The sequence below is a fragment of the Salvia hispanica genome, chromosome 4, assembly GCF_029641045.1.
Source record: "Salvia hispanica isolate PSC_SH4W2 chromosome 4, Shi_PSC_v1, whole genome shotgun sequence".
Taxonomy (NCBI): domain Eukaryota; kingdom Viridiplantae; phylum Streptophyta; class Magnoliopsida; order Lamiales; family Lamiaceae; genus Salvia; species Salvia hispanica.
This window is the reverse complement of record NC_142695.1, coordinates 12,140,209-12,161,676: the sequence shown is the minus strand read 5'-3', so window position 1 is coordinate 12,161,676 and position 21,468 is coordinate 12,140,209. Positions and strand designations below refer to the sequence as shown.

At 36.3% G+C, this 21,468-nt stretch overlaps 2 protein-coding genes and 1 long non-coding RNA gene across 3 annotated transcripts; 2 read left to right on the top strand and 1 right to left on the bottom strand.

The window, feature by feature from the left end:
* The first annotated feature begins 381 nt into the window (after positions 1-381).
* LOC125191694 (AP2-like ethylene-responsive transcription factor At1g16060) lies at positions 382-3,271 on the top strand. Its single transcript, XM_048089101.2, has 8 exons — positions 382-806; positions 907-989; positions 1,110-1,118; positions 1,206-1,294; positions 1,373-1,446; positions 1,547-1,597; positions 2,213-2,289; positions 2,557-3,271. Exons 1-8 carry the CDS (start codon positions 667-669, stop codon positions 3,066-3,068), a joined length of 1,035 nt encoding a protein of 344 aa, XP_047945058.1. The 5' UTR covers positions 382-666; the 3' UTR covers positions 3,069-3,271.
* A 9-nt stretch (positions 3,272-3,280) lies between these two features.
* SDG4 (SET domain group 4) lies at positions 3,281-8,597 on the bottom strand. The gene is made up of 11 exons (XM_048089099.2): positions 8,234-8,597; positions 7,428-7,580; positions 6,907-7,071; positions 6,700-6,726; positions 6,384-6,501; positions 6,072-6,162; positions 5,866-5,959; positions 5,718-5,796; positions 5,030-5,201; positions 4,581-4,661; positions 3,281-3,721 (listed from the first exon to the last, which is right to left on the bottom strand). The coding sequence occupies exons 1-11, from the start codon at positions 8,495-8,497 to the stop codon at positions 3,541-3,543; spliced, it is 1,425 nt and encodes a 474-aa protein (XP_047945056.2). The 5' UTR covers positions 8,498-8,597; the 3' UTR covers positions 3,281-3,540.
* A 6,423-nt stretch (positions 8,598-15,020) lies between these two features.
* Positions 15,021-16,523, top strand: LOC125197372 (uncharacterized). The gene is made up of 3 exons (XR_007172052.2): positions 15,021-15,175; positions 15,624-15,698; positions 16,159-16,523. It is a non-coding gene; the product is annotated as an uncharacterized LOC125197372 (long non-coding RNA).
* The last annotated feature ends 4,945 nt before the right edge of the window (positions 16,524-21,468 follow it).

The following is a 21,468-nucleotide window of genomic DNA, read 5'->3' as shown; positions in this document are numbered from 1 at the left end:
GTTACCAAAATTAGAAAGTGCGTATTTTTATATAAAAAGGAAAGAGTGTGTATTCTTTGGGACTGAAGGAGTAGTATTTTGTATTGGTCTAATTTTCAATTTACAAATATTTAGGCTTTTTCTAATAGTGGTAGGAACTTTGTCGATCGTCCCAACACCATTTGGATACATTAGATCACCCCAGGTAATTTGTCTTCTAGTTCATGACGTAAAGAATTAAAAACTATCTGCAATATCTCATTACCAAATTCATTGAAATATTATCTATGCCACCGTTAATGTAGTAAAAAAAAGAATTGCACTGTTTTATAATTAAAAGAAATAAATTTCAAAAGTTAGTTGAGGAAGTTGGGGCAGATATGGTTGGTTGTTGATAAACTAATCAATCAAGAAAATAATAAAATGTCAATATTTTTCACCTACAAAGTGTTAATGAATAACACAAAACCAAGATGAGACAAGAGAGAGACTGTGGAAAGCCGGTTAATTCGGCCAAAATCAATCAGCCGGCTGCCATTTGCCAACCCTCCCACCATTTCCTTTATAAACACCTTTGCTTGTAGACTTAGTCATGTTTAATTATTCTCAAAAAACTTAGATCAATATTAGTCTAAATCCAAGATTTGGTAGTGCCATTTCTTGGTTAATACTAGTACATATCATATCATGGTGAAGTTGGGTCAGCAGAAACCGGGTAACGCCTCAATTCCCGTGAACAATCCCGGGACTAAGGTAAAACGCACTAGGAAAACCATCCCTCGAGACTCCCCACCCAAGCGCAGCTCGGTTTATCGTGGCGTTACAAGGTTTGTTCATATTCTAAATTGCGTGTTGTTATAAATCATGTTTTGTCTTATCTGTCTTCCCTACTAAACGGCCAAGTATATTACTATGTGATTGGTTTAGGCACCGATGGACTGGTCGATTCGAAGCACATTTGTGGGACAAGAACTGCTGGAATGAGGCACAGAACAAGAAAGGCAGACAAGGTTAGCCAGCTAGTGCTACCATTTTATCCATCAATATATTTTTTTTTGCTATTTTACTTGTCATTTTAATTATTTTCTACTTTTCTTGGTGGGATGATGGATTCTTGATGGGAAATGCAGTGTATCTTGGTAAGTAAATAATCGTACTAATATTTCTTTTAATAAAAAAATTATTTAGGAATTTATAATCCATGATCAAGATTTTGTGATGTTTAGGTGCTTATGATGATGAAGAAGCAGCTGCACATGCCTATGACTTGGCTGCTCTCAAGTATTGGGGTCAAGACACTATCCTCAATTTTCCGGTAAGTAAAACGAAGTAGTTTTATGGATGGTTTGCAAAAATGAGATGCTGATTTTTCTTTCACTATACATATATATAGTTGTCTACTTATCAGAAAGAGATTTTGGGCATGGATGGGCAGTCTAGAGAAGAATATATTGGATCATTGAGAAGGTAAGTAAATTGGGGTTTAACTTTAATTTAAGTGATGTTTTAGAGTAATTGCTGTGTTTTCTTCAATGCTTAAAACTACTATTCTTATTGGCGGTTGCAGAAAAAGCAGTGGATTTTCGAGGGGAGTATCCAAATATAGAGGCGTGGCAAGGTTAGATAGATGATATACATATATAGGGTTCCTAATCCTTTTAAACCACCATCTATATGAGAATTAATAACCATTCTGGTTCATTAGATCATTAAATGGATGTTCTCACTTCAATATTAGTTCGTTGATTTATGGATATCAGTTGTGACAAAAATATAATTTGAAATATATAAACTCATATTAATATTAAAGAGAACTGACATGTTTTGAGATGCAAATTTTTAGAATTTGTATTGTAAACTATAGGTTTTTGTTAGTGTAAATATACAATAAAATTGTTGTTAAAAGAGAAGTGATATGTTTTGATATGCAAACTAATATAATTAATAATTTTGATAACTTATTCAACTCGGTATATTAAAAATGTCAACACAATAATATTAGTAGGTCAACACAAATAAGATTGGCATACGTTTTTGTATTGACTTTTAAATAAATTTGAATCTGATAAGTATATATTTATAATGCCAATTGAAATTGTGTTGATATACTTTGATTAGTATACCAAGTTGATTAGTTATCAAATTCAGCTAGTTATCATATGTTTACCTCTTGGAAAGCATAATATATATTTGGATTTTGATTTTGATTCTATATATCTCAAATTTGTTGTAGACATCATCACAATGGAAGATGGGAAGCTCGAATTGGGAGGGTTTTTGGGAACAAATACCTTTATCTTGGAACATATGGTAAACATTCAAATCCTAATAATTTCAATTTAAGTGAGACAATTTCAATATAGTTTACAATGCACGTCACATATACCAATTTCAATATTGTACATCGCAACCTTCATTTGGTAAACTCACCCCCCAAACACTATTTGACATTACACTCAAATTAGTTGGTGAAGCTCACCAACCTAAACCTTCCCACACCAAAAATTGCATCACCCCATTTTTTCCAATCTTTGATCATTCTAACCAAATCAAATCAAATCAAATCAAATGATGCAGCTACACAAGAAGAGGCTGCCATCGCATACGACATGGCAGCCATCGAATACCGCGGCCTCAACGCTGTCACAAATTTTGATCTTAGCCGTTACATAAAATGGCTAAGACCTAACAACAATAGCAACGACACAAGCTCGGACCAAAGCTTAAACCTTGAGTACTCAGGAGGATCCCTTACAACCTCCCCTCACCTCCTCCAACCGGCCTCAGACGCCACCTCATCCCAGCCACGTCCTCCCACCACCGCCACCTCAGCCCTCGGTCTCCTGCTTCAATCTTCCAAATTCAAGGAGATGATGGAAATGACACTGGCTGCAGAGTACCCTTCCACTCCTACACACAGTGATCCTGATCCACCACAATGCACCATTCCTGACGACATAAAAACGTATTTTGAATCGAGCGAATTTAGCGACTATAACGGGCAAGGAGATGATATATTTGGGGAGCTCTTCATGCAGCCTATGGTGCAGTTTGATTCAGTGCTTAATGCTGAAGATTTGGTGTTATAAATTCATATTCTTTTCATTTCATTTCATTTCAAATAGTCTCAGGTTTCTCAGAGTCAAGAGTGACAGATTCTAATAGATATGCTCAAAGCTAATATATAATTCTTTGAATCATCATTTTTTTGTACATACTATTGTAATAAATCTGAGAAATTGGCTAGACAAGGACAAGTAATTTTTTGTAATTTTAAACTATTTATTACTAACGCAGTTCGTTTCATACTATATATCTTGAGCTATCTTAAATTTCCTTAGTTTTGTTCGGTAAAAATGTACACATGAATCTAGAAACACAATTCTGTCAACGTCAACCACAACAGAATTTGCAGTTCTTTGGTTGCTAGAGAAAAATGAGGATACCTTAACAATTTGCAGAGACAAGATCTAACTAGTGGTAAAAATGGAGATGATGTGCTCGATCAAAGCAATATACACACACCATAGCATACATGCTCCACCAAAAATTGGTTTGAACTCAATTTGTAACTACCACTATCTTCTTAGATGACCTTTGTCTTTTAGGACCCCACGATACATGCAATTCCAGCTTGGTTTTTGTAGCTTGGGAAAACACGATTTTCCTTTTGGTTCCGAGGTAGCCACCGCAGTTTGGAGCTCCGCAATGACACTCAACCTCAGGCCCAAATTGTACAAATCTGCACAAGAAGAAGAAATAGTTCTTAGCCTCTTTAGCTATTGTTTATCAATGCATAATCTTTTTTGGAAAGCAATAGTAGTACTTGTTAGATGAGAAAGATGGCAAAGGTTGACACCAAATCAAATCGAGTTCATGGGAAAAAGTGATATCTAATTGACAATCATACTGATCAAGGCAAGAAAGTTTTGTAAGACTCGACGAACTTGTGGAGCCGTTGATAGCAGTCACTATAAACCAAAATCACACATTTTTCTAGACGAGGCTCAACACAAAGCAGCTTAAGCACTATAACCAAGCGGCTAGCATTTCAGGGTGTTTCAATATAATTGCTTCTATTAACAAAATCTTAAATACTTGACTATGAAACTGAATTAGTTACATTGAATGTTTATCCCTATTATCTTCATTAGTTCATTTGGGGTCCTTTCTGCTCAGTAATGGCAAGGCTGGAGTTTGTCACTCCATGTCCACCACTGCTAACCATGTAACGGCTGCTTACATTAATGGCTATCACACTATCCTGTTTTGACTGCTAACACATGTAGTAGATGGCTTTGGTATTACTACATGACGATAGCAGTCAAAACAGGATAGTGTGATAGCCATTAATGTAAGTAGCCGTTACACAGTTACCAGTGGTGACCATGGAGTGACAAACTCCAGCCTTGCCATTACTGAGTGATCAAGTAAAGCTTCTTACTGTTTATGTTTGAAATGAAGAAAATAGAGACATGAAGTCCAGATAGTTACAAGTCATGACTCTCTGAAAGCTTCTCACAATAATACTGAAACTCCACCATTAATTCGGCATTATGTATTAAATTATGAAGATAAAAGGGAAGGGTGATGCTGAATACCGGTAGTCGTAGGTCAGTGGTTCTCCAACTTCAATTAATCTGGAAGCAAAAATACCAACGCGTGTCTCCCCTTCAACCTGCCTATTTATTAGGTAAAACAGAGCAGTCTATAAATGATTTAATCAGAGAGCATTATTACTAAAACAGTCACTAGGGAAAAAAATAAATGAGCTTGTCCAGCATCGCTGTAAGTTCGCTAAGTGTGAAATGTGATATCCAGAATATGTCACCAGAGTAAGAATTTGTAATATATGAAAAGAAAATTGCTGCTGCCTGACTGCTACAAGTAGGTAGTACTACTATCCAATTGCTAAAAGACTTATATTGGGCTCAGGTTATCTCTATAGACTATCAGAATTTATTTGTTTAGGAAAATCCGTTTAGCTTTGCCTAAAAACAATTTGACAAAGCATGAATAACTATGATGAGAAATCATAAAATATACTCACCATTTCTCCAGTTTACAGTTAGGGGCACAACTGTGATTTAGAAACCGAGATTCATTTCCCTTGAATGTCGCATCAATCACAAAGTCCTTATTGATTTCACACATATAGAAGTTCTTAGCATCCTGGTCTTTCATGTCCCACAGCCTTTTTTCACACGAGGCATCATTAATTACTGCAAATGAAAACATAACATGAGTAAAGTCCCATATCAGTAACTAATAAAACCTTTATACACATCGAAGATAAAAGTAATGAGTTTGATAGGGATCATCTCTGCAGATTAGCTGTCGGATATCTTATTATTTAGGTTGGATGACAATGGGCACAGGGTATATATGAAACAGACTCCACCAATTACCATAATGGGACTGCTCCATTTACTAGGGAAAACAAAACTGAAGTAATACCGCATTATGAGGCTGAAGCTCAGGAATAACTTATTTATTAGCAGATATTTTGCCTTTCCCAGGAAAAATGCTTCTATATACCAGCTGCTGTCTAGAATTTTTTTTTTTTTGACAGTAAGATTTATGCAACTAGGCAAGAATGCAGAACTCCAGTTGACACAAATGTATGAACCTTTTATGCAGATGGCTGGAATAGGCACGAAGATCAATATGTAAGGAAAATGATTATACAAGAAAAAGAGCATTTAGAGCGTTAATATTTCGATTGTCCATGAATTTACCTTCTCCAACATATTCTACTATGAAATCTCCTTTACTGATTGATTCAGCAGCCACTACACCCCAACCACAGAGCTCCGTCTGATAGGCACCATAAATAATCCATGAGATAAATAAAGTACTAAGTCTAAAATAAAATCCAAAATTTACCTTCACAATCTGGATTTTCTTTCCTTTCTGAAAGGGCCGGTTTGTACAGTTTCTAGAGCAACGACAAGCTTTTGAGCAGCTGATGCACTGAACCCTGTTCCACCATTTTTATAAAATAATCTTAGCTGAATAATACAATATAGTCTTAGTGCAGAACACAAGTAGCTGTGTAGTAAGGAAAATTGTTTCGAATGGAGAACTAGTACCTGCATACACAACCATCAGAGCATTGCTTGCAGTTTGTGCATCCAATATCAGTATCAATACCATTGCGTTTTCTCTTTACAAGGTATATATCTAAATATAGTTAAAGACACCAAAAGTAATTTGTCTGCAAACATAACTGAAAAGTTTCTATATACTAAATCAGCCAAACTGTTAGTAGGCAGTTTTCATCCAGAGTTATAAATGGAGTAGTAATATATAATTGAAGACAGAAGATTCCGAAAATCAACACATTAAATGAAGTTGAAAGTATTCCCCTTGATGCTTAAAAAGACACTATGTGCAAAGGATACTTCGTTTGATATGAACATATGAACGTGGCTCCAACTTAGTTTCAGCCTGATCTTTCCAATTTATGTCAATTTTGAACTCCTGCTCAGTATATGGAAGAGGCAATAGAGAAAATATATCCTGAAAAGTTACAAAAGAAATACTTACTATAAGCACTAGTATAAAAAAGGAGGGCTAAAAGTCATTTCATTTTTCCAAGCTAAATCCTTATGTGATCCTGAGTAGATTCATTACATAGATTTCTTCAAACTTGTCACTCCGAAGACTTTTTTTTTACGTAGATCTACTAGGAAAATACATAAATAATAAAAATCTGACCTTCGTGATATTTGCAGGAATCTCGTGCTGCATATAAAAAAAGATGTACGTCAATCAACTGAAGTATGAGTATGACATAAAAAGGTACATACTAGATATTGAGAATAATGGGAATTACTCAAAATGTTGGTATAACCAATGAAAATCCTATACCTATGCAGAACAACAAATTAGGGAAAACGTTGGCGAGCAAAGGAAGAGATGGACCTTCTCTAGATGCCAATCAGTAGGATGCTTCCAACATATAACTTCACCTGGCTGGTTAGGAATGCGGACCACATGCTCGGGAAACGCAGCACATTTATCATGACATGCTATCGGGCATCTTATGCATCGCAACAAATGATTTTTTTGCTTACAAAGAAAACAAGCCTGATCATATACGAGATGGAAGCAATGTAAGTCCTCATTAACAGACTGCACAGCAAACAACTACTCAAAAGAATGAATTAGCAACTAGTAGAATTTAGAAATTTGTCTTAATGAGAATATATGCAATAGGTCCATTTACCAGTTACTAAAAATGAGCACAAAATAAATCCATACAAAAAATCAATTTTCTACACCTACAGTTAATTTCTTTTCTCATGTCATTGAAGCGATTAAAATGTTAGGACACCCGCAATCATGGTGTGAAATGATGATGAGAACGTTGCCAACATAAATATTATGAAGATTTTCAATCTTTGAAAGCACAAAGACTAAGTAGTGATGGAAATAGAACTTACATGTTGAGGGCACTTAAACTGATTTTCCTTTGAGGATGAGAAACCTAGACTCTCTTTAGCACATATTAGGTGAAAAACACCCTTGCAACCACGAACAGAGCACAATATCTTCTCCTCAGGGTAGACTCCACTTCGGCAAACACCACACTGAATCTGAAACCATGATAGTCATTTTACATTGCAGAGAGCTTTCTTCTTTTTCTTCTTTTTCTAGATATGTTAGTGAGAGTATTTCTAAGTACTAGCCTATTCAGAATTGTGAAGTTGTACTGGATTTCCAGCTTCAGTGATATGAACACACAAACACTAGAGATGTACAGTACGTTATTACGAAATTCGAAGAATTTCTTATTATCTATCATATGATAACAAAAGAGTCACCTGGAAGGTTATCTTGTAATGAACTAATCATTAATGCTATCGAGATTTCTAACAATATTAGCTCTATGGAACCAAAACAAGTCATTAAGAAACACAGCTGAAAACAAAAATTAAAATTAAAATACTATAATTGTTGTAACCATCATAACACAATAAAAGATCTTGGAACTAGTCCTATTAATTTGAAAATATAACTTAACAAAATACAGCTTGGATGGAAGAAGTTGAGGCAGTATAAGTAGTAATTTAGAAAGCATCAAACAAGAGAACCCTAAGAACTAATGATGCTACACCAACAATCCACTGAATAACTAATGTTACTACTACAACACGGGATGTTTAAATAAAGAAATGAATTGCAAAGAGCACAGAATTCGATTCCATCAGGACTGAATAAACAAGGAAACAATAGCAATGATATTTACCAATTTGGGAGCACCGACGAGGAAGAGCCACTGGAAGTTGGGAATTTTGGTGTGGATGTCCCCTCCTCCATCTTCATCAAAGGAAGCAGGATTGTGGAATTCGGGATTGAGCCCCTTGGCAATAGCTCCTTGTTTCAATTCTCCTTTATCGTTGGACTGGTGGGATTGGGGGTCTTGGAAGCTGGTGTGGTAGTCATAGAGAATGGGCTTGAGGTCTGGTAAAGCAGAAGGCGGTGAATTGATGAGATTGCTAAGACATGGCATTTTTAGCTGAGAGTATAGAGCGTAGGAATCGTATTTGTGAATTTGGGGGAAGATGAAGATTCATTTGAGAGACAAGGCGGGTGATGCTTCTCTTTGGCGGGAAACATTTTCGGATGCACAACAAATCCAAATTTACAAGTACTACTGCTAAATTTATTTTCTATCATAAAAATTATTCTATTTTCTATTCTTTCCACTATAGTATTCCCATTATTTCATAGTAGTAGAGTTATTTTATTATTTTAGATACGTTCCATATTAATAGAGTCATTTTATCATTTTAGTATGTTCCCTAGTAGTGAAGTCATTCCATTTTTTTCAATTTTTTGTTATTACATTGATAATCATTCCAATTCATATGGAATGACTTATGTATGCAAATGGTAAGAATAGAAATACATTGACTCGAACATGGAAAGAGATCTTTAATTGTTGCCTTGTGTATTGCTTTTGAATTCTCTTGATTTATTCGCTTGATATTGCTAACACTATCTCTCAAGTTAAATAACATGATTATCAAATACTTAACTTATCAAGAACTTCAGTAAAATTTATTGAGTCCACACGTTTGGCTAAAATATCATCAAGTTGATATTCAAAACGTACAAAGAGAATCCACGATTCCAGCTTCAATTTTATCTTTGATGAAATGTCTTTCCACTTTGACATGTTTGGTTCTTTCATGTTGAACCATATTTTCAGATATACTTATTGCAGCTTTTTCGTCACATAAGAGTGGCAGGTTAGTGTCACTAACATTAGCTTTTTATTTTCCAGGTGACTAAATTTCTCACATCAAAGTGCAATATCTTGAAGTAAACCTCTATGTCTATAGGATTTCATCCCAATCTGCATTTATGTACCTATGAATTTTCAAATGGTCATGTTTCCTGAACAATATCTCATGATTAAAGATTCTCTACAAATATCTCACAAATTTAAAAGTTGCTTCAAATGATCAACTTGTGGTAAGTGCATAAACTAATTTACTACCTCGATTGCCACCATGTTTGTTGTAGTGTGGGATACATATATTAATTTCCCTACCAAATGTTGATATCTCTCCAAAACCGTTAATTGAGATCCATCTACTATCCTTAGGTAGTCGAACTTTATGTAGGCTTGCAATCCATCATCTCGATTTATGCCAAAATATCAAAAGTATATTTCTTTTGGTTCATGCAATCCTCTTCTTGATCTTACAAACACTAAGAAAATACTTAAGAGCTCACAAGTCCTTCATCTCAACATAGATTATCAAGCAAGTAATCTTATCCAATTTCTCTTTCAAGAAAAGTGTGTGATCAAATTACTTTGTTGACAACCATATTTTTTCATTGCATTGACGAATCTACCAAACTAGGCTCTCAAAAATTGCTTCAGCCTGTAAATGGTTTTCTTTAGCAGATAAACTTCTTCATCTTCAAAATCATCAAAACCGGGATGAATTTCCATGTAGACTTCTTCATTCAATTCGCCATGCAAAATGCAATGGTCTAATAAAACCGACGAAGGGGTCACTCTTTATTTATTGCAATAGACAACAATATTCATTTGCGTTTTCTAGTGAGAATGTATTTGAGTAATCGACTTCATATGTTTGAGGATTTCCTTTTGCTACCAAATGAGTTTTGTTTCTTTTTAATAGTCTTATTTGGTGTGTGATTTATAGTAAACAACCTTTTTTATAAACTCATATTTTAGTCGGCTTAATTGGTCTATTGAGGTGCTTAATGTTGAGTTTTGGTGCTTGAATTGTCTATTTCCAGCCAATTATCCTATCTTTTGGAGTTTCATGTGTTTGTTGAGTGTTCTAGGATAAATAGATGAAAAAGAGGCAAAAATCTGGCTGATTGTGCCAAGGAGGCAGCAGAGCCTTCAAGGGCTTCACACGGCCGGGTGAAGTTCACACTGATAAATTCCACTCGGCCGGGTAGGATGGAATCAGCATATGAAGGTCAGAAAAGGGTCGAAAAACGACACCCGGCCGGGTAGAATTTCTAACACAAAAATCCTACCCGGCCGGGTATGTCTGTTTGACGGGTTTGACTTCTGAAAACGCGATTTTTGACGGAAAAATCAGGAGAAAAAGGTTAGGGTTGCATTCGGCGAGATTCATTCTAGACCTACCGCCTCCATCACTCACACACACACCCAAGAACACTTTGAGAGAGAGAATTGAAGATTGAAGACTCTAGATCGGAAGATTGAAGACTTCATTCTTAGATTCATTCTAGACCTACCGCCTCCATCACTCACACACACACCCAAGAACACTTTGAGAGAGAGAATTGAAGATTGAAGACTCTAGATCGGAAGATTGAAGACTTCATTCTTAGATTCATTCCACAAGAGTTCTTAGTATCCATCTCTTATGTCTTTCATTGAATTCTTTGTTTTAAACATGGTTTTTGTGAAGAACATGAATTGCTAAACATTTCTTGTAGAATTCTTGGTGATGATGCATTGATTCCATAGTTTTTATCCAATTAATTTTGTTCTTACCTTGCTCTTGTAGTTATTTGATTATTCTTGGGTTTATTCATTTCAATTGCTTGATCACCACTTGATTGTGTAGGATTAATTAGATTAATCGGGAGATGAAATAATTAATCTGGAAATAAGAATAATTCACACCTTAATACAATAAAACTCGGGAGAGTTGAGGTTTTGAGTGAGGTCTTTGACCTAATCGATCTTTTGGGAGTTAGGGGTTTTAGGATTAGAAGGGACTTCAATCCTAGCACCTAATCTACAGGTTTCTCACCTCGGGAAGGGTTTAATCTATATTTTTGGTCGACTTAGTAATTCTAGAGACCCCAAAAGGTAAGACAATTTGATTGGATAAGAGCTTGGAATTATGCATCGGATCCTTGAGTTCTACATTTTTCTCCATATTATCTTTTCATTCTGTGTTTATTTGCTTTTACTTGTTTATTTGCTTACTATATGCTTTTATTAGAGTTAGAAAAAAACCAAACTTTTCCTGATTCTCTAGATAGTAGTCAACATTTGTTCGTGGTAGTTAAGTTGATACAAATATGTCTCTGTGGGATACGATACTCTTGCTTGCTAATTGCTACATTGTCCCCGTACACTTGCGGGTACTACTTGTGTTAAAATAAGTCGAGTCAAGTTTTTGGCGCCGTTGCCGGGGACAATTTTGTATCGTTAGAGCTTAATATCGTGATAATAGTTGAGATTACTAGTCTAGATTTTATCTGCTTTATTTTTATTTTTATTTTTGAGTTCTCTAATCTTGGTGTTTCTTTGTTCAGGTTGTATGAGCACTCGTTCTAAAGGTCTACCTTTAGAACCCATCGATCCCGAGATCGAAGCATCCAACAGGAAGAGGAACACCCAGAGGAGGTTGAACCAGAGGATCCGCGTATCTTCACCGGGTCATAGGCGTCCACCCTCCCCAGTTCAGAGAACTCCAGTACCTAGTCCATCTCCACTTCCGTCACCCATACAGTACGAGCCGCGGTCTCCAATCCTAATGGTGGACGAGGAGAACAACAATTTTGAAGACAACGAGGAGAATAACAACAATGAAGATCCCGTTATTCGTCAACTTCGTGAACCGATGGCCAACATGCAGAGGCAGTTGGATGAGCAGAACGCGAGACCACCAGTTCAGCCCGTGCAAAATCTGTATGCATATAGACGAGTTGCTAATCCACCAATCAATAATGCCGGGATTGCGGCCAACAGCTTTGAGTTAAAGCCGGGATTGATAAACAGGGCAGAAGCACATGCATTTGGTGGAACAGGTTCGGAAGATGCCAACAAGCACTTGACCAAGTTCATACAAATCAGCAACACGGTGAAGGCTAATGGGGTCTCCGATGATCAGATTCGCCTCAGATTGTTCCCTTTTTCTTTGAAGGATGATGCTAGGGATTGGTACGATAGCATGGATCCCAACTCGGTCGAGACTTGGGATGCAATGGTTGAGCTCTTCTTGGATAAATACTACCCACCGAGCGAGACACTAAAGCGCCAAGCTGAAGTCATCTCTTATGCAATGCATCCTCAAGAGAATATTCACGAGGCATGGAAGAGATTCAAACACTTGATGAAGAGATGCCCCAACCACGGGTTTAGCCCGGGGCAACAGATCGTAACTTTCCATAGGGGAGCCACTCCGGAGGCAATACGTGAGTTGAATATGAGCGCAGGGGGGTCACTCCTTAAGTTGGGAGAAAACGATGCATTAGAGGTGATTGAGAAGGTGGCCTCCAGCGATGATGGGTGGAAGAATGAGAGAAGCAAAACCTACAGGGTGGCGTCTGCATCAGATATTGACAAGATGGACATGATGTCCAAGCAACTGGATTTCTTGACTAGTAAGTTCGGCTGTATGAATACAGAGCCAACCGGGCTCGAAAGTGAAGAGGTGAATTACGTGCACCAAGGCGGCAACAATCGGAATTTCAACAACAACTACCGCCACAATTAAGGGGGTGGTAACTTCAACAACTTTGGGAATAAGGCACATTCGAACTTATCTTATGGGAATCCTCACAATGCCCTGCAGCCATCTCCGGGGTTTCAAGTGTCGAATGGACAAGTCATTGAGCCGAAGAAGAATGAGCTTGGAGATGTCTTGATGACATTTATGAAGCAGACAGGGAAAATTATGGCCAATTCTGATAAGAAACTGAAGCAAGTAGAGATAGATGTGCAGAGCCTGGGCATTCACATGAAGAGCATTGATACTCAGATGAGCCAGATTTCACAGGTTGTGGGTATTCAACATCAGCCGGGCCAATTTCCCTCACTTACCATTGTCAATCCCAAGGACTGCAAGGATTGCAAAGCCATCAATCTGAGGAATGGCAAAAGCTATGAAGGTCCAACCATGCCTGCAGAGAAGGAGAAGATCTCACAAGAAGAGGTAGTTGTAGAAGATGTAGTGGAAGAAGAGGAAGAGCCAGTGGAGGAAGCATCTCCTCCCAAGGCTAACACTGTGATACATGCACCCTCAGTCGAAGTTAAAATTACAAAAGATATGAAAAATAACTAAAAATAACTAACTAAAAGAAGAGATATGCTAAATCAAATAAAATCAAGAAAGGAATATTGAGGATGATCTTTGGCGAGATTTGCTAGATCGAAGACCCTATCAGACCTCCAACAACGCAGACAATTAAGAACCCAAAGAAGTAGCAGGAAGAAGAGACAGGATCAACAAAACCTCATCAATGGTCTTCAGCTCTATGCTTCGTTTTGCGAGTCCCTCTCGATCATCTTCTCACGTCAGCCAAATTCTAACCCTTTTGCCCCGGTAAATAAGGAAATTCTGGGCACCACCCTTTAGTCCATGAATCTCCATAGAATTAGCGCCTTCTCCACATTCCATCTAGGTTCTATCCTTTTGTAAATGACTTTATTTCTGAGCCACCAGATGGACCTTGAGATCACATAGACATCCGGGCCATCGCCAATCTTGTCGATGCTTTCAAACTAAAACTCGACGGTATATACTTTCAAAATTGCTAAAAATTCACACTATGATAATAATTTTGCTACTATAATATACAGAAATTTTTGTACAATAAAAAATAGTACATTATTTATTCATTAATTAATTGTCTTTGTTGTGATACAACAAACTAAGTCACGTAATATCTCACGAGTGCTATCCGAGACTTGAGTCGAAAAAATAGCATTTGGAGCTTGATTCAACATTAGACGAGCCGAGCTCAAGCATGTTCATGAACCTTTATAAATTGAGCATGAGAAATAGGTTGATCAAGATCTCAAACCTTTTTACGACAAGTTCATAAGATTTTAACGAGTTATAGCTCGAATATGAGTTTATTGACCGAGTTCGAACCGGTAATTATATTGCATATCGAACATCTGAATATTTAAACGAGTCGGTCAGACTTCAACTCGGCTCGTTTACTGCCAATAGCCATAGATAGAGAGGATATGAGCTTGCTTTATCACAATTTGACTATTTGATGTAGGTTGGTTGGTGGTCCAAAAACAACTATTTTCATCCCATACTATCATTCTATCGTTTTCAACCATGTCTTTAGCTTTCCTCTTCAATCGTTTGAGTATGATGCATATCATATCATTCACATTTGTTATTATCTTCTATGATCAGTGCTAAAATAATTAAATAGGACGAATATTTCACTCTGATTTAAACAAGGCCAGATGCACCATATTAATAAAATACATATGATTTTTACAAAATAAACTAGCTATTAAATTAAATGTATAGATTCATTAGTAGTATGTGAGTGTTGTATTTCGTACAGTATTAACATAAAGAATTAAATGTGGAAATAAGGCAAAGTTTCAAGGTTTTGTATTGAAAAGTTTGCAGGATATCTTGAGTCTAGAGTAAAGAATTTAGAGAAAAAAGGAAAAAGAAAATAGTGACTGGTGCCACAAAAGTGTAAAGAGTAAAGATATTTACAACACTTTAGCTTTTTCAAAAGCTATGCTATCGAAGAAGCTGCCCACTGACATATCTGTGTGTGGAGAAGAGAGAAGAAGACCTCTTAAATATATTCAAACCTCACCAACTCACCCACCCTTCTCTCTCTCTCTCTTACACACACACACACACACACACACTGTTTCTTCATAACTTCCATTGATGAATCATGATCATGCATGAAGGTCAATAGTGTTCATGCACAAAATTCTTGCTATGTAAGTTCACCATTCACTTTCACTGATGTGTTTTTGGTTCCACCACTCTTTACATTTTCATGTGTTTAATTAGTTTAAGCAACATTTTTTTCTTTTTCTTTTTTTTTGGTGTTGAATTTTAATTGTTGCATCCAAGAATGAAATCGGAAATGGATTTTATTTTTCTGTAGTGATGACGCAAATCTGAAAAAAGCAAAAAAATTCATCTTTTGAAGATCTCTACTGAAAACGATTGATGTCCTAACTCCTAACCCTTTTTTTTTTTTTTGTTCAATCTTCAAATTCAGATTTCTCTACACATTTTGTTCTGTTTTCCGTTTCTGAATTTATTTTATGGCATTTGTAATATTTATACTATGATTATAGCCAAGATTACATTGTGCTTAAATTTTGTGAGTTGTGGATTCATTTTGTAGCATCTGTTCTAATTTGTTTTAATTTATTAAAGATGATTCAGATATATGGGTTTGTATGGGTCTGGTGTTGCCTTGGACTAGCTGATCTGCTACTCTTTGTTTCACAGGTAATTAATATCGTCTCTCTGTATCTCATATTGACTTGTAGTAGTAGTATGAAAAACTAAAATATGAAAATTTGAAATTGCAGCCTAGTATAATTAATTAATGAGTAAAAGAGGTTTTGGTCTTGGGTTTAGAGATTGGCACTCTCGAAAACAAACACTCACACACACCAAAGCAACGGTGTCCTGTTTGGTCTGGTCCATGATCCTTTCCTTCCCTACATTTCAAAATACAATCCACACATTTATGAAACTTCACTAATCAAACGGGCCCTACAAGCCTGTCCTTCAAATTAGACAATTCTTAACATAGGGGCTAATTTTGGAATGGCTAAGTTGAGACTGACAATCAGACCCACCTGTGATTAGACACTAAATTAATTAGGAGTGTTGTCCATCATTTTACTAATAAAATCTCTACTCACTTTCTTTCAAAATACTCACCATTCAAATCTACTCGCAGCTAAATATCCTTGCAACTCTCCCCGTCCGGAATCAACTGTGCTAAATATTCCAACGAAAACATGACACAAGGGTTGCGGCCGATGTTCCGGAAACGATGGCGGCCGCTGCAGGTGAAGCAAATGGCTGATGTTTTCAACTGCATTTCTTCCAAAATCTTTCCTTTTTTCTACCTTGCCTCTCTTCTCCTACATTAGCTTCTCATCCTCGTGATATTGGCGGCACGGCTCAATCTCTTCCTTTTTTTTTATTATTTTTATTTTGGTTTCTTCGGTTTTATCTAATTGGATAATATATCCATGCTAACCTCTTCAGCTTTGTGGTATTGTTTCATGAATGTTTAATTTTTCCAGCATTATTTATGTACTCACAAAACTGAATAAAATGCAATTTAATTGATACATTAATTAGTTTTTCTTTAATTAATAGATTTAAAATTTGAGGCACCATGACCATGGAAATTATTGGAGATTCATTGTCATTTTCTTTTAAACAAATAAAGTAAATTGGGAGTAATTCCCATTTTCGTGCATTTCAAATAGGAGTGCTTAACCGGTTCTCAGTTCTCCGGTTAAACGGGACCAACTGGTTAATTGAGGAACCGGAACCGGAATATTCCGTTCCGGTTCCGGTACCAATTCCTAATTTTTTGATAAAACCGGTTCTGGTTCTAACCGATACCAATAGGTTCCTAACCGGAAATCGAATTTTTAATTTAATTTCAATTTCATATTAATATAACTTACCATTATTATTATTCAAGTTTCTTAACCCTATTTTATAATTTAGGTATTGACTTGTCGAATATTTTTAAGTGTTGGACTTATTTAGGTATTTAATTGTTTAATTTTTTAGTTATTGGAAGATGAATATTGTTGCTTTGTTAGTTTTTACAATTTGAATTATGTTTATTCATACTTTTAGATTAAGTTCATAAATTTTTATATTTTTAGATGTTGAATTATTAATTTTTTTGGGTATAGAATTATTTAAATTTTTATTTGAGTAAAAATTTGAATTAAAATTAGACAACAAACCTGTTCTTCGGTTCCAAGCCGGAACCGGTCGATTCCGATTCCAGTTCTTGAATTTAGAAAATTTTGTAATCAGTCAACCGGCCAGTTCTAACCGGAACCGGCCGAGTAAGCACCTAATTTCAAAATAGTACTACTTGCCCAGTGTGATTAATTCAAATTTAATCGAATTTATATTTTTAATTGGTTATGTCTCCAATGCTGAAACGGACAGATCAGATTCTGTAGCATGACATTACATCTTGGGTAACCCATGTCGTGTCACCGAAACAACACGCCACAAGTAGCTAGGATGGTCAATTTAACTTGAAACCTACACATTGACCTAGGATGGGCTCCTCAGGCTTTACAAGTGATTGGGCCGAGATTAATAAATGATTGGGCCACTTATATTTCACAATATCAATGGCAATTGACAAGTACTCCCTCCGTCCCAGAAAAGTTGGCATACTTTGAAAATGGCACGGAATTTTAGGAGGTTTTGTTTTGTGTGTTAAATGAAGAGATAAAATATAATTTTTATATTCATGTGAGAGAGAACTTTTTCCAAAAAGGAAAATGTGACATCTTTTGTGGGATAAACTAAAAAGGAAAGTGTGCTAACTTCTCTGGGACGGAGGGAGTACAAAATATGGTCCGTTTAACTTGGCATGAGTTTTAAGGAAGGTGAAAAAAAGGTGATTTAGAAAATTTAGTAGAATATAGGTTCTATATCTATATATTATGAGTAATTCATAATAAAATGTGAGTGTAATGAGCTAGTTGAAAGGGAGATTCATTCACTAAAAATAGGAAAAAAAAAAGAAAAAAAAGAAAAAAAAAAACAAATAAAGTGGACAATATTCATGATCATATCGAAATGACAAAAATGGGCACATTTCACAATTTGGTTTAGTATAGCTTCTCACTTATAAATTTAATGGAAATTGGTATACAATTGTACTCAAAAGTCTAAAATAGTGTTTAGGGCTTCAATTTTGCATAATTCTCAAATCTATTAAACTAGCTTATGCTGATGTGCGATCCTTTTACCATGAGATGGTAAATTAGTAGTACTGTGTCATTTGAGTGATTTTGTACTTTATGACTTAATTTTGTGACCAAAATATCCTTTCATCCTTCATAGCATTATTAATTCTGGTTCGGATTCAGACCTCAAGTCCCCTCCACATCATCATTCTCCTAATTTTTAGGGCCAGATCACAACTTCCATAACCTTGCAGGCCCATCCAGACCCCAATCATTAAGTTGCAATATTCACCACTACAAATTATTTTAATTGTAAAAAAAAAATGTTAAACAATTAAAGCACAAAAAATTCATTGTTTAGTCGAAAATTAAAAAATTTCAAATACAAATCCTAATAAAAATTACACCAAATCCTAGAAAATAAAAATTACAATCCTAGGAAATAAAAATTACAAATCCTAGAAAATAAAAATTACAAATCTAGAAAAAAAGAGGAATAAATATAGAAATAAATAGAGAGGTAATAAAGTGAGAAATTGGTGGAAGAATGTTGAACAAATGGAATATAAATAGACAAAAATTTCAAAAAAAATTTAAAAATAGAAAAAGAATAGGGGGTTCTGGTCCGAACACCCCATAACCCTAGGCCGGGCGGCCCCGGGACTCTCAGGCGTCCTCAGGCGCGGCCTAAGCCGCAACTTCTTCTCCTCCAAAACTGAACAGTAATCCATTTCTCTTCCCAGTCTTTGGTCTTTCTAATCAAAGTCAAGCTCAGTATATATAAATGAGATGAGAAGTACTTAAATTTTATTTTGATTGCTTTGAGTTGTAGTTATAATTTATAGAAAGGAAATGTGAGGGCTATGAATAGTTTATTTTGTACGTGTAGTTATTGATGCCCATATCGTATCATTAATTCAGTTGTAATCAAGGAATCATTTAAAGATTGATACCACTTTTAGATATGATTACATATAGAAGGGATAAATCTAGTGAAGTTTGACTCAAATAGATAAATATAACTATGCCTAACATAATTACCATCCATTAATCACTATTATTCACCCACGACCATACGACTTGTGTCTCTAAAAGTTTTGAAATATGCCAATTTAGCAATCATTATTAACCATCCTTATATTATGTTTACTAACAGTGATTCGAAATGGATTAGCTGTATATTTGTTGAGTCCTCCAATGCAACTGCATTTTGTGTTAAATAGGAGTAGTAACATTGACTAGTATATACTCCAATTAATAAAACTTATAATTAACTAAATGATAAAATGGTCAAATCATCAAATTAAATTTATTACTATCACACGAAAAATCAAACTACTAAATTATTGGCATTGATGACAACAGTAACTTTTGGATATTTGATACTCTGTTCTAAATTATGAGTTTTTGATAATATTGACAATGTTTTCAAAAATACAAAGTAAAGTGAATTGAAAAAAAATCTGAAATATGAATCTAGATCATATTTTATACAGTAGTATATTAATTTTTAATAATGTGAGTGACTGAGTGGAATGAAATAATAAAATCAAAGCCTGTATTTACCATCTCTTACTAGCGGATAAACAAAAATAGAAAAATTGCCGAGGGAAGGAAGGAGTATTGTTTCTCTGTACAACTTGCTATAATTGCAATAACTTGCGATACATTTACAGTTGTTTAATGTTGGGTTTTTGTAACGTTGGTGAATTCGACTATTGGAAAAATTTTATGCTTTTCAATAAACTTACTCCTCATAGTAAAATATTATGTACTATATGCACAAAACTATCAAACTTCACGTATATTATTCATATATATTTTTAGCACTTTTTGACTAATGTTATAAGAGCACTCCCAATGGTTTGGGGATAAACTCCTTATTTCTCCCTAACTCCTGCCACATCAGTGCCACATCAGCATCAAAATTTATCCCCAGTTTTTAGTCAACTTTTAGCCAACCTCTGCAATGGTTTCTCCCTTATTTCTCCCTTATTTCTCCCTAACTCAACATTTCATTTTTACATCATCACTAATTTAATTGTTTTATTTTTATATATAATAAAGCTAGCTTATTTAATTTATAAGATAAAACAAATAATAGTAATAAAGTTCGTTGTATTAAACACGGGTACACATTACAACGAAGAAAATTAAAAAAAAAAAAGTACACGAATGGAAAAAAAATCAAAAAAAAAATTCAAAGAAAAAAAAATTCAAGGGCGGTGGGCGCGGTTTCTATTTGCCCACAATTCTTCGATGATATCGTGTTGTAGTGCTTGATGGGCCTCCTTCTGGTGTATGTCCATGAACGCCTGGAACCGTTCATGTTCGTTGTGCGGTACACCCTGGCGGGCGGACTCGGTTGAGACACCGTGACTCGATGATGCAACACTTGGGTCGTTGGTGACGTCGAGGACGCCTTCGTGTTCATCATCGATGATCATGTTATGCATGATGATGCACGCGTACATGATATCAGCAATATCCCCCTGGTAGAAAAAGCGCGTCGGGCCCTTTACCAATGCAAATCGCAATTGGAGCACCCCAAATGCCCTCTCCACATCCTTGCGTGCAGACTCTTGCGCTCGGGCAAAATACCTTCTTCTATCTCCGAGTGGGCATCTGATCGTCTTCAGAAACACGGGCCATTGCGGATAGATGCCGTCAGCCAGGTAGTACCCCATGTTATGCACATTGCCATTGGCCGTGAATTCGATGGAGGGGCCTAACCCGTTGATCCGCTCGTTGAAAAGGGGCGAGGAATTGAGAACATTTAGGTCGTTGTTCGACCCGGCTATACCAAAATAAGCATGCCAAATCCAAATCCGTTGGTCGGCAACGGCTTCAAGAATGATGGTGGGATGCGTACCTTTGTAGCCGGTAGTGAACTGGCCTCGCCACGCGGTTGGGCAGTTCTTCCACTGCCAGTGCATACAGTCGATGCTGCCGAGCATCCCCGGAAGTCGTGGGTCCTCCAGTGCCAATCCAGTAGGAACTGGCAGTCAGCTGCGTCCGGCGAGCGAAGGTAGTGCTCCCCAAATATCTCTCGCACGCCCTGACAGAAATTCTTCAGGCACTCGTTGCCAGTCGTCTCGCCGCATTGCAGATACTCATCGAACATGTCGGCGGACCCTCCGTATGCCAACTGCCGGATGGCAACAGTGCATTTCTGTAGGGGCGATAGTCTGGGCTTCCCTGCTGCGTCTCGCTGGAGCCGGAACTCGGGGTAACGCGCGGACAACGCATTAACAATGCGCAGGAAGAGGGAGCGGCGCATTCTGAACCGGCGACGAAATACATCTGCC

Coding starts and splice junctions, on each gene's coding strand:
- LOC125191694 (XM_048089101.2), top strand. CDS start 667: ATGGTGAAGTTGGGTCAGCAGAAACCGGGTAACGCCTCAATTCCCGTG. Junction 807..906: donor GTTTATCGTGGCGTTACAAG/GTTTGTTCATAT, acceptor TGATTGGTTTAG/GCACCGATGGACTGGTCGAT. Junction 1,598..2,212: donor AAATATAGAGGCGTGGCAAG/GTTAGATAGATG, acceptor AATTTGTTGTAG/ACATCATCACAATGGAAGAT.
- SDG4 (XM_048089099.2), bottom strand. CDS start 8,497: ATGCCATGTCTTAGCAATCTCATCAATTCACCGCCTTCTGCTTTACCA. Junction 6,502..6,699: donor TTCCTGCAAATATCACGAAG/GTCAGATTTTTA, acceptor GTAACTTTTCAG/GATATATTTTCTCTATTGCC. Junction 6,163..6,383: donor ATATGTTCATATCAAACGAA/GTATCCTTTGCA, acceptor AACTATATTTAG/ATATATACCTTGTAAAGAGA.